Raw genomic sequence first — 13,900 nt, 5'->3', positions numbered from 1 at the left:
ATTATTGCCGTTCCGTTTTTACACGCATCCCTTATCTGCTTGTTTATAGCCCTCCCTACCTCAACATTATTATTTGGGGGCCTATATACCACACCTACTAGTGTCTTTCTCCCTCTACTATTCCTCATCTCTACCCATAATGATTCCACGTTTTGTTCCTCAGAGCCTATGTCATCCCTCAGTACTACCCTGATATTATCTCTTATTAATAGCGCGACCCCACCACCTTTTCCTTCCTGTCTATTCTTCCTAAACGCCTGATACCCCTGGATATTCATCTCCCAGTCCTGGTCACCTTTCAGCCATGTTTCTGTAATGGCCACCAGATCGTACCCACTTGTGCTGATTTGCACCATCAACTCATTCACCTTGTTCCGAATGCTTCGTGCATTCAGGCAAAGTGTCCTTATTCCAGCTTTTATCTGAACCCGCTTTGATGAGTCACGAACACCGTCTCCCTCTACTCCCTTATCTAAATTACCGCCTTCATTCACTTGCACCCTCTCCTCTACCATTAATTTTGTAATTCCCCTTACCCCTGCATCCTCCCCCCCATCAATTAGTTCCTTGATCCTAGTCAACTCTTCTAGCTCCCCTCCCCCCAACCTATCTAGTTTAAATTCTCCCCAGTAGCCTTAGCCAACCTACCGGCCAGGATATTGGTCCCCGTGTGATTCAAGTTCCACCCGTTTCTTGTATACAGATCACCCCTGCCCCTAAAGAGGTTCCAATGGTCCAGGAACCTGAATCCGTGCCCCCTGCACCAGTCCCTCAGCCACACATTCATCCTCCACCTCACTCCATTCCTGCCCTCACCTTCCTGTGGCACAGGCAGTAATCCTGAGATTACTACCTTTGCTTTCCTCTTTCTCAGCTGTCTCCCTAATTCCCTGTACTCCCTTTTCATGACCCCTTCTCCCTTCCTACCCACATCAGCGGTACCAATATGTACCGCTACCTCAGGCTCCTCTCCCTCCCACCTCAGGATTTCCGGGACGCGACTAGCGACATCCTGGATCCCGGCCCCAGGGAGGCAGACCACCATGCGAGAATCCCGCCTACCTCCGCAGAAACGCCTGTCTGTCCCCTTCACCATCGAGTCCCCGATTAATACCGCCTTCCTCCTCTTTTCCTTAGCCCTCTGAGTTACAGGGCTGGACTCCACTGCGGAGACACGGCCACTGCTGCTTCCCCCAGGCGGGCTGTCCCCCCCAGCAGTACTCAAGCAGGAGTACTTGTTGTGCAGGGGCAAATCCACTGGGGTGCTCTCAACCACCCTAGCCTTACCCTTCCTGGCCGTCACCCACTTGGCCTCCTCCCGTGGCCCTGGTGTGACCACCTGATGATAGCTCTTGTCTATCACCTCCTCATTCTCCCTCATCAGCCTAAGATCCTCGAGCTGCAGTTCCAGCTCCCTAACACGGTCCCTCAGGAACCGCAGTTCGACACACCCCTCACAGATGTGGATGTCCGGGAGGCCAGATGCCTCCAGGACCTCCCACATCCTACACTGGGAACAACACACTGGTTTCACACTCATACTGGCCACTTTATGTCAAGTAAGACAGTGAAAAGTTAATAAGAGTGTAAGGAAACAAAAACTCACCCCTGCTCGTCCAAGCCCTGTGAGCCAAAGCCCTGACAGCTCACTCAACTTCCCACTCACTCTGCTGCCCGCTACGATGCTGCCCGCTGTATACTTTGGTGCACTTTTAAACCCTCCAAAAACTTCCCCAGGCCTCTCCTGGCCCGACTTCCGGTTTTGAAAAAAACCTCCGATTTTAAACCCAAAATTAACTGAAAAAATAATTAATTAAAGTCAGAAAACCAACTCTCTTACCCTCAGCCTGCTCCTGGGAACAATGAAGCTGAACCTCCAAGGTAAGCCCTTTTTAAACCCTCCAAAAACTTCCCCAGGCCTCTCCTGGCCCGACTTCCGGTTTTGAAAAAAACCTCCGATTTTAAACCCAAAATTAACTGAAAAAATAAATAATTAATTACAGTCAGAAAACCCACTCTCTTACCCTCAGCCTGCTCCTGGGAACAATTCACATGCTTGTCTACACAATTCACTTTAGCTGATAGAATCACAGCTCTGCCCAAAACTGAAGCTCAGATTCTTTGAGACTAAAATCTTCAACTTAAAAGCTTTTAATGACCACATTAAATCTGAATATAATCATGTTATTGTGAAATGTAATTTTAAAATTAAATTTTCAGAATCAGAAAAAAAAATCAGTAACTGAGGAAAATTGGTGAGAAATTGTTTTTAGAAAACCTGATTATTATGGGGAAGAATATGGGGCGGCACGGTAGCACAGTGGTTAGCACTACTGCTTCACAGCTCCAGGGACCTGGGTTCAATTCCTGGCTTGGGTCACTGTGTGGAGTTTGCACATTCTCCTCATGTCTGCGTGGGTTTCCTCCAGGTGCTCCGGTTTCCTCCCACAGTCCAAAGATGTGTGGGTTAGGTTGATTGGCCATGCTAAAATTGCCCCATAGTGTCCTGAGATGCGTAGGTTAGAGGGATTAGTGGATAAAATATAAGACCATAAGACATAGGAGCGGAAGTAAGGCCATTCGGCCCATCGAGTCCACTCCACCATTCAATCATGGTTGATTTCAACTCCATTTACCCGCTCTCTCCCCATAGCCCTTAATTCCTCGAATAAGACCATAAGACATAGGACATATGTAGGGATATGGGGGTAGGGCCTGGGTGGGATTGTGGTCGGTGCAGATTCGATGGGCCGAATGGCCTCTTTCTGTACTGTATGGTTTCTGCTTCTGCTCATAAAACTGCACAGTGGTGTTATTACAAACTGGCTTGTGACTAATGCAGTAACAGGCAAGTGTGAAAATTTTAGCTGGAATTTGGATAAGACATGATTGCATCAGTTATTTATGAAATGCACAGTTAGCACAATTTTAATATTTGGTATATTGGGGCATAATGTTTGTGCCATACGGATTATAATTTAATCAACATATGTATTGCAGATAGAGACTACGTGGGCTGTCCTCCTCTTAACCACCTCTCATCACTGCAACACCAGTTGCAATCTTTCTTTTGCCGGCCACATCAAGACTGATTGTTAATCTTTGCACACCAATTCTTTACACCCAAGCAAGAAGCTTTTCTATTGATAACCATGTGGAAAGTCTACTCTTCAATAATTTGTGTGTGAAGTTTGTTCACTGCTTGAAGAATGGACCTAACCTCCCACTGCTGGGGCTGAAGTCTCTCTAATTTAATGTCATTGTAATATTTCTATGAATAAAGCCATCTTTAACCAAACTGGATAATTATTTCCTATGTTCTGTTAAGGTACTTTCTCTGTGCTGCTGTATATGGGACTCTCTGGTCCTGTGAAGCAGCTCCTGCACAATTCACAATGCTGAAACACAGAGGTAGGTAACCTTTCAAATTTAATGGCTTATTGTCCATTTGCAGCTCACATCTCTCCCCTGTTATATGTGGACCTTGGCAGAATTGTAAATTTATAGAGGCAGAATAAACATGACGAAGAGGTCATTTGGCTCAACGTGTCTTTGCTGACTCTTTGAAGAGCTATCCAATTAGACCCACCTTGTCCTTTCTCTTTCCCAGTTACCCCGTAAATGTTTCCCCTTCAACTATTACCAATTTTTCTTTGAATGTACAACCTACTTCCCAATGGGATGTGACCATGCCAGAATTCCTATGCCATTGTCTCCTTTTCATGGTCTTTGGTGAAGACAACCTGTGAGATTGTCCCAACTTCTACTTTAGTAAAGGCTCCAGTGAAATAGAACTATTGATTCTTTGTGGAGCAATGCCTGGCCTCCAGTGGCATGATTGAAGTTGGGAGCTTACTGTGGGGAAACTGGCAGAAATCCATACTCTCTCATTCTATTCCAGGGTGCTGCTTAAACCAGGTTGAGGTTCTGACCCCCAGAGTACAAGAATGAAATAGAGAATCTGGTAAACTGGTGCAGCAACAATAATCTCTCCCTCAATGAAGGAGATTGTCATTGACTTCAGGAAGCGTAAAGGAGAACATGCCCCTGTGTACATCAATGGGGATGAAGCAGAAAGGGTCGAGAGCTTCAAGTTTTTAGGTGTCCAGATCATCACCCCCCCCCCTCCCCCCATGCCAAAACTAAGAAAGTACACCAACGCCTCTACTTTCTCAGAAGACTAAGGAAATTTGGCATGTCAGCTCTGACTCTCACCAACTTTTACAGATGCACCATAGAAAGCATTCTTTCTGGTTGTATTAGAGCTTGGTATGGCTCCTGCTCTGCCCAAGACCGCAAGGAACTACAAAAGGTTGTGAATGTAGCCCAATCCATCACGCAAACCAGTCTCCCATCCATTGACTCTGTCTACACTTCCCATTGCCTCGGCAAAGCAGCCGGCATAATTATGGACCCCACGCACCCTGGACATTCTCTCTTCCACCTTCTTCGGGAAAAAGATACAAAAGTCTGAGGTCACGTACCAACCGACTCAAGAACAGCTTCTTCTCTGCTGCTGTCAGACTTTTGAATGCACCTACCTTGCATTAAGTTGATCTTTCTCTACACCCTAGCTATGACTGTAACACTACATTCTGCACTCTCTTGTTTTCTCTCTATCATGCGCAAGAAACAATACTTCTCACTGTGTGTTAATACATGTGACAATAATAAGTCAAATCAAAAATACTGTGCAAACATAGTTGCAGAATGTGCTGCTGAAACAGTGGAAGTTCAGTTCTATTTACAAAGAATAGTGAAGGTGGAATATTGGGCTGAATTCAGAGGGGTTATCAGACAATGAAAATGTAAGCAAACCCCCTGACATGTACAACTAATCCCCCTCTCATTTCACTCCATGAACTGTATGATTCAGAGTTCAGAAATGTGACTTGATTGGCAGCCATTTTGTTTAAAAAAACAATGTTGTCACTTACGTTTTAGAATTGGTAATGTTCCTGTTCAAATTATCATCTCACCTGCTGCCACCCCAGCCCATGTTTCCAATATTGGTCACCTGACGGGCCCATTACTTGTGCCCTATCTTCCCACATCAATCAAAAAGCAAATACCATTACCAGATTGGAGATTCATTATGGGTCAAACAATGTTATCCCATATTTTTATACGGCAAGTATTCAAAGAGAATGTAAAATAAAAACAATATTTTATTGTCACTGATTTTTTTTCCTCTGGGTGTTGTTGTAGTGTTCTGGAGACTCCAGAGAAGTCCTGGAGAGTTGGCAACCCTAGTTTAATGTGATGTCTAGAAGGATGGAGGTGGTAAAACTCAAAGAGCCCACCCCAGCAGGGTGGTAACTCAAGCTGGTGTTTGCTGGTGGTGTCCTCGCCATAGTGTTGGCAGAAGAACTGCAGCAATATAGGAAAATAACTAAAACATGGAGGGGCCATCTCTGGTAATGTCATCTATGTGACTAATTATGGAGGATTCTGACTTGTGACCATTTATGACCAGAGAACTTCCCTTATGACCACTTTCAGTAGGAAATGCTATTTGGCGCTGTTTAAAAGTATGTTCCCACATACTTTTAAGGAGAGTAAAGGACCACTAATGTAGCATAGTTTAAGTAATCCTCCCACTAAGCTAATTAAATCTGTCTTGTCATAGCTCTGGTTACTGTAATGCAAGGAAATCATAGAAACCCTACAGTACAGAAAGAGGCCATTCGGCCCATCGAGTCTGCACCAACCACAATCCCACCCAGGCCCTACCCCCATATCCCTACATATTTTACCCGCTAATCCCTCTAATGTACGCATCCCAGGACACTAAGGGGCAATTTTTTAGCATAGCCAATCAACCTAACCCGCACATCTTTGGACTGTGGGAGGAAACCGGAGCACCCGGAGGAAACCCACGCAGACACGAGGAGAATGTGCAAACTCCACACAGACAGTGACCCAAGCCGGGAATCAAACTCAGGTCCCTGGAGCTGTGAAGCAGTCATGCTAACCACTGTGCTACCGTGCCGCCTAAGGGAGGGAAAAGAGCCCAGATAGTACAGAGGAAATATTCAAGCTGGTGTTAGGAAGGGATGAGGGAAGGGGTTGTTGACAATGCTATCACATGGCACTTAATTCAGAAACAACTGCCCAAAAGCCTGTCCACCATCTATAAGGCACAAGTCAGGACTGAGATGGAATACTCTCCACTTGCTTGTATGAATGCAACTCCAATGACACTTGAAGCTCTAAACTATCCAAGACGAAAAGGCAGTCCATTTGATTACACCCATCCACCACCTCAAACGTCTACTTCCTCTCCACCATTGATGCACAGTGGCAGCAGTGTCTACTACCTATAAGGTTCCGCCAGGGATGCTCAGTACAGATTTAGTTTAAATCTGCACAAAAGAGTTGAACTCTAGATGAAAGTGACTGCCCTTGTCATCATGGCTGCATTTGACTGAATGTGGCATCAAGAAGCGTTAGCAAAACTGTGGAGTCTGAAAACTTTCCACTGGTTGGAGTCATATGTAAGGTGGCGGTTGGAGGGCAATCAACTCAGTCCTAGGACATCACAGCAGGAGTTCCTCAGGCTAGTGTCCTAGACCCAATGTTCTTCAGCTGCTTCATCAATGACCTAGAACATAGAACATAGAACATTACAGCGCAGAACAGGCCCTTCGGCCCACGATGTTGCACCGACCAGTTAAAAAAAAAAACTGTGACCCTCCAACCTAAACCAATTTCTTTTCGTCCATGAACCTATCTACGGATCTCTTAAACGCCCCCAAACTAGGCGCATTTACAACTGATGCTGGCAGGGCATTCCAATCCCTCACCACCCTCTGGGTAAAGAACCTACCCCTGACATCGGTTCTATAACTACCCCCCCTCAATTTAAAGCCATGCCCCCTCGTGCTGGATTTCTCCATCAGAGGAAAAAGGCTATCACTATCCACCCTATCTAAACCTCTAATCATCTTATATGTTTCAATAAGATCCCCTCTTAGCCGCCTCCTTTCCAGCGAAAACAATCCCAAATCCCTCAGCCTCTCCTCATAGGATCTCCCCTCCATACCAGGCAACATCCTGGTAAACCTCCTCTGCACCCTCTCCAAAGCCTCCACATCCTTCCTGTAATGTGGGGACCAGAACTGCACACAGTACTCCAAGTGCGGCCGCACCAGAGTTGTGTACAGTTGCAACATAACGCTACGACTCCTAAATTCAATCCCCCTACCAATAAACGCCAAGACACCATATGCCTTCTTAACAACCTTATCTACTTGATTCCCAACTTTCAGGGATCTATGCACACATACACCTAGATCCCTCTGCTCCTCCACACTATTCAAAGTCCTCCCGTTAGCCCTATACTCAACACATCTGTTATTCCTACCAAAGTGAATTACCTCACACTTCTCCGCATTAAACTCCATCCGCCACCTCTCGGCCCAACTTTGCAACCTGTCTAAGTCTTCCTGCAAACTACGACACCCTTCCTCACTGTCTACCACACCACCGACTTTGGTGTCATCAGCAAATTTGCTAATCCACCCAACTATACCCTCATCCAGATCATTAATAAATATTACAAACAGCAGTGGCCCCAAAACAGATCCCTGAGGTACACCACTTGTAACCGCACTCCATGATGAATATTTACTATCAACCACCACCCTCTGTTTCCTATCCGCTAGCCAATTCCTGATCCAATTTCCTAGATCACCCCCAATCCCATACATCTGCATTTTCTGCAGAAGCCTACCATGGTGAACCTTATCAAACGCCTTACTAAAATCCATATATACCACGTCCACTGCCTTGCCCCCATCCACCTCCTTGGTCACTTTCTCAAAAAACTCAATAAGGTTAGTAAGGCACGACCTACCTGCCACAAAACCATGCTGACTATCACCTATCAATTCATTACTCTCCAAATAACTATAAATCCTATCCCTTATAATTTTTTCCAACATCTTGCCGACAACAGAAGTGAGACTCACCGGTCTATAATTCCCGGGGAAGTCTCTGTTCCCCTTCTTAAACAATGGGACAACATTCGCTAACCTCCAATCTTCTGGTACTATACCAGAGGCCAACGACGACCTGAAGATCAGAGCCAGAGGCTCTGCAATCACTTCTCTTGCCTCCCAGAGAATCCTTGGATAAATCCCATCCGGACCAGGGGATTTATCTATTTTCAGACCCTCCAGAATATCCTGCACATCCTCCTTATCAACTGTAATACTGTCTATTCTACTCCCCTGCAACCCAGTGTCCTCCTCAGCTATATTCATGTCCCCTTGCGTGAACACCGAAGAGAAATATTGGTTCAATGCTTCACCAATCTCCTCCGGTTCCACACATAACTTCCCTCTGCCATCTATAACTGGCCCTAAACTTGCCCTAACCAACCTTCTGTTCTTGACCTTCTCTCCATAAGGTCAGAAGTAGGGATGTTCGCTGATGATTCAGTACCATTCATAACTCCTCAGATGCTGAAGGAGTCCATGTCTTGGACATCATTCAGGTTTGTGCTGATAAGTGGCAAATAACATTTGTGCCATATATGTGCCTGGCAATGACCATCCACAATGAGAGAATCCAACTATCTCCCCTTGATATTCAATGGCATTACCATTGCTGAATCCCCCACTCAATATGCTGGGGATTACCATTGACCAGAAACTGAACCATCCATATAAATGCTGTGGTTATAAGAGCAGGTCAGAGGCTGGGAATTCTGTGAAAAGTAATTCTCATCCTCATCTCCCAAAGCCTGTTCACCATTCACTTCCTCCACCACTGATACAGTGTGTACAATCTACAAAGTGCATTACAGGAATTCACCAAGGCTCCTTTGGCAGCACCTTCAAAACCTGCAACCTATAGCACCTGGAAGGACAACGGCAGCAGATGCATGGGAACACCACCACTTGTATGTTCCCCTACAAACCGCACACATCATGACTTGTTGCTGGGTCAAAATCCTGGAAGGCCCTCCCAAATAGCACTGTTACTTGCCACTTATCAGCACAAGGCTGAATGTTGCCAGGACATTGACTGCAGTTGTTCAAGATGACAGCTCACCACCCACTTCGAGCGCAATTAGGGATGGGCAATAAAGACGCTGGCCAGTGACACTCACTTTTTTGCAAATTATTTTCTGAAACGTATCATGGAAACAGCAGGCCATTCAGCTCTTGCAACCATTTAATTAGACCATGGCCGATCTCTACTCTTTGTTTCTCCATCCTTTCATATTCTTGCCCAACAAGAACCTGTTTGATCTCAAGTTCTGAAATTTTCAGTTGATGACCTTTTGAAGTATGTCGGGACACTTTACTACTCTGGAATTGGACTCTAGAATAAGACACTGTGGGGTAGATACTTGTCTTTCCTGCTTGGGCATTGAGCAGTTTTATGTGTATGCATACAGATACTACTGCTGTGACACTGCACCAGTTCCTATGAGGCTACAAATGTCTTGGATGATGAATTTTGTGGAACTAGAAAGACTTTTCTGAAGTAGGTTACTTAACTTCTGGTCACATTTACTGTAACAATTCAATATTCCCCCCCCTCCAAAATCAAATATACAATATAAAACTCTAGTTTCACTTAATTAAAATAGTTACCTTCAGTATTATCTTGCTGTTGTCTATTGCCTCTGGCCCTACTGACAGCCATCTTTTCTCTCTGGATAGAGTTACCGTTTCCCCAGTGACATCTTTCTTATTTCCTGATGTTTTGTCACACTGTCCCCAATGCCTGCTGTTCCTATCACTGCCACCTGCTACAATTTCCTATTTTCTCTACACTGCTAAGTAACTAACTTTTACGTGAAAAAAGAAAAGGCAGAGGAATTTTAGAATACAAATAATCAAAATGGCTACGAATCTCATCTCACTTATTTAGTCACCATATTTTTTGTTCATTCAGGAGAACAAATGGGGAGCACGGGGATGGATGATAAATGTTGCCCTTGCCAGTATCCACAGATCCTGAGAATTAGTTTTAAAAAATATTCACTGCTATACACTGCTCCTTATTGATTCTCATTTTCCTTCACTATTCGCAATCAACGGTGCTGCTTAACTTTTGACTGTACACAAACTCCTGATCGCTAAAATTAGTACCACTATACAACTGAGCTATAACTTCACTGAATCTGCTCCTGCACGCCAATGATCTTTATTCACTTTTCTTGTCCGCCACTAGACAGTCCATTGAAATCTATGTCTTGTTTTGCACTGCCATGCAGTCTCTAGTGACTGCTGTTTTCAATCACTACTAACCACTACACATCCTAATGAATACTCTCTCCTCATCGCACCTAGTCAGTCCTAAATAATTGATGCCTAATCTCTTACACAGCTCCTAATAATTGCTGTACACTCCCCCCTCAGGAGACTAGTATCACTAAATGAAAGCTCCTGGGATGTGGACGGGAAGTTGTGAATTGGATTACTAATTGGCCAGAAGAAAGAAAGTGGGAGGCATTTATGGGATTAGGTTATCATGACAAAAGGAGCCAGAAATAATTTGTTCTGAACAATATTTATCTAGAAAGGAAATGTATTCATTGAGGAAAATAATGTAAATAGAAAAACCTGAGGGTGGGAGGAGGCATAAAATCACAAGGATGGGACTGTCCTGGGGTCCAGGCCACACTGACCCTGACGCAATTTCAGGGTTGGGCGGGCAGGATCTCAGCAGGAAACCCATCCTTTCACCTGCCCAGTCTCAATTTTTAGGCTGACGGGGAGCAGGTGCAAGTAGGGTGGGAAACAGAGAAATTAATTTTTCACCATCTTGGGCAGGAAGGGGGAGGGTGCCTCAGTTTGATGACTCCCTCGGATTTGGGGGCACCCTCCTGTCCGGGAGAGCTCCGGCTCTCCCTACACCCCTGGCCACTCCCTCATCAACCCCCTTCTTCCCCCCCCTCCCCCCCCCCGACCTCACTGATGCTAGTCTCCTCCCATACCTCCTTTATCAAATCGTATCAATAAATCCTTCCATTCTTCTCTCCCCTCGTGTGTTTATCCAGCATCTCCTTAAATACTTCTACGTAATTTGCCTCACTGTTCCCTCATTCCCACCAGTCTCTAGGTAAAGATTCTCCTAAATTCCCTGTTAGATTTATTAATGACTATCTTATACTTATAGCCTCTTGTTTTGGTCTTGCCCACATTTTCAAGCTAAGCCTTCTGACTTGTTTCCGTTTTCCTGCATCTGTTTACTTGAATCAATGGTCACGGTGCGGGCCTTTGAGGTTGGTGGCCTCAGCATGATACCACTGATTTAACAACGGAACTCCGTATTCTGCTTGCTTTAACAGTTAACATGCCTTGCCAGTCTGTTTACTGGCCCAAACTGATCTAGTTAATTTGACAATTGAAATTTGAATGGATTTTTAAACTTTATTTTGGAAACGTGAATGAAAAGAATAATACAGCACAGAACAGGCACTTTGGGCCCACCAAGCCTGCACCGATATGCAGTTTCTGTCCCCCTGTTTGTGTCTCTCACATGCCTGATTCCACCACCTCCAATAGTAATGCATTCCAGGCACTCACCACTCTGCATGAAAAACCTTCCCCACACATCTCCCCTAAACTTACCGCCTCTCACCTTAAACCTGTGCCCTCTTGTAGTCAACCCCTTCACCCTGCGAAAAAGCCTTTGGCTATCCACCCTATCTATGCCTCATAATTTTGTTGATTTCTATCAGATTGCCACTTAGCCTCTGCCTTTCCAGTGAAAACGATATGAGTTTATCCAACCTCTCCTCGTACCTGAGGGCGCCCTTGTACCAGGGCGGCACGGTGGCACAGTGGTAGGGCGGCATGGTGGCACAGTGGTTAGGGCGGCACGGTGGCACAGTGGTTAGCACTGCTGCTTCACAGCTCCAGGGTCCCGGGTTCGATTCCTGGCTCGGGTCACTGTCTGTGTGGAGTTTGCACATTCTCCTTGTGTCTGCGTGGGTTTCCTCCGGGTGCTCCGGTTTCCTCCCACAGTCCAAAGATGTGCGGGTTAGGTTGATTGGCCAGGTTAAAAATTGTCCCTTAGAGTCCTGGGATGCGTAGGTTAGAGGGATTAGCGGGTAAAATATGTGGGGGTAGGGCCTGGGTGGGATTGTGGTCGGTGCAGACTCGATGGGCCGAATGGCCTCCTTCTGCACTGTAGGGTTTCTATGTTTCTATGTTACCTAAAACCCTCCAGACCAGGCAACATCCTGGTGAACTTTCTTTGTTCCCTCTCCAAAGCATCCACGTTCCTCTGGTGGCAACCAGAACTGCATACAATATTTCAGATGCGGCCCAACTGAAGTTTTATACAGCTGTAACATAACCTGCCAACTTTTATACTCGATGCTCCAGCCGATGAAGGCAAGAATGCTGTCTGCCTTCTTAACCACCTTATCCATCTGTGTTGCCACTTTCAGGAACCTGTGGACCTCTGTCAATGCTTCTAAGGGTTTTGCCATTTACTGTATAATTCGCACCTGAATTTGATCTTCCAAACTGCGTCACCTTGCATTTGTCTGGATTAAACTCCATCTGCCATTTCTCTGCCCAAGTCTGCAGTCTATCTCTATCCTATTATATCCTCTGACGATCCTTGTCACTATCTGTAACTCCGCCAATTTCTGTGTCATTCACAAACTTACTAATCAGACGATGGTTAGGTGCATTGGCCATGCTAAGTTCTCCCTCAGTGTACCCGAACATGCGCTCCAGTGTGGCAGCATGGTGGCACAGTGGTTAGCACTGCTGCCTCACAGCACCAGGGACCCGGATTCGATCCCTGGCTTGGGTCACTGTCTGTGTGGAGTTTGCACATTCTCCCGTGTCGGCGTGGGTTTCTTCCGGGTGCTCCAGTTTCAAAGAACAAAGAAAATTACAGTACAGGAACAGGCCCTTCGGCCCTCCAAGCCTGCACCGACCATGCTGCCCAACTTAACTAAAAACCCCTACCCTTCTGGGGACCATATCCCTCTATTCCCATCCTATTCATGTATTTGTCAAGACGCCCCTTAAAAGTCACTACCGTGTCCACTTCCATTACCTCCCCCGGCAACGAGTTCCAGGCACCCACTACTCTCTGTGTAAAAAAAGCTGCCTCGTACATCTTTAAACCTTGCCCCTCGCACCTTAAACCTGTGCCCCCTAGTAATTGACTCTTACACCCTGGGAAAAAGCTTCTGACTATCCACTCTGTCCATGCCTCATAATCTTGTAGACTTCTATCAGATCGCCCCTCAACCTCCGTTGTTCCAGTGAGAACAAACCAAGTTTCTCCAACCTCTCCTCATAGCTAATGCCCTCCATTCCAGGCAACATCCTGGTAAATCTTTTCTGTACCCTCTCCAAAGCCCCCACATCCTTCTGGGGCGACCAGAATTGAACACTATATTCCAAGTGCGGCCTAACTAAGGTTCTATAAAGCTACAACATGACTTGCCAATTTTTAAACTCAATGCCCCAGCCGATGAAGGCAAGCATGCCATATACCTTCTTGACTACCTTCTCCACCTGCATTGCCACTTTCAGTGACCTGTGTACCTGTACACCCAGATCCCTTTGCCTATCAATACTCTTAAGGGTTCTGCCAATTACTGTATATTTCCTATCTGTATTAGACCTTCCAAAATGCATTACCTCACATTTGTCCGGATTAAACTCCATCTGCCATCTCTCCACCCAAGTCTCCAACTGATCCATATCCTGCTGTATCCTCTGATGGTCCTCATCGCTATCCGCAAATCCACCAACCTTCGTGTCGTCCGCAAACTTACTAATCAAACTAGTTACATTTTCCTCCCACAGTCCAAAAGATGTGTGGGTTAGGTTGATTGGTCATGCTAAATTGCTCCTTAGTGTCAAAGGGACTAACTGGGGTAAATGCATGGGGTTATCGGGATAGG

At 45.6% G+C, this 13,900-nt stretch overlaps 1 protein-coding gene across 1 annotated transcript in view; it reads left to right on the top strand.

Annotated features, from left to right (window-relative positions):
- Nucleotides 1-3,323, top strand: part of pdik1l (PDLIM1 interacting kinase 1 like) — a 60,697-nt gene extending 57,374 nt beyond the window's left edge. The window contains exon 5 of the mRNA XM_078237976.1: nt 3,001-3,323. Within this exon, the coding sequence (XP_078094102.1) occupies nt 3,001-3,004 (4 nt within the window). The 3' untranslated portion in view covers nt 3,005-3,323. The remainder of the gene's footprint in view (nt 1-3,000) is intronic.
- The last annotated feature ends 10,577 nt before the right edge of the window (nt 3,324-13,900 follow it).

The sequence above is a fragment of the Mustelus asterias genome, chromosome 21 (genome assembly GCF_964213995.1).
Source record: "Mustelus asterias chromosome 21, sMusAst1.hap1.1, whole genome shotgun sequence".
Taxonomy (NCBI): Eukaryota; Metazoa; Chordata; class Chondrichthyes; order Carcharhiniformes; family Triakidae; genus Mustelus; species Mustelus asterias.
Note: the sequence above shows the minus strand (reverse complement) of the source record. Positions and strands in the feature narration are given on the sequence as shown.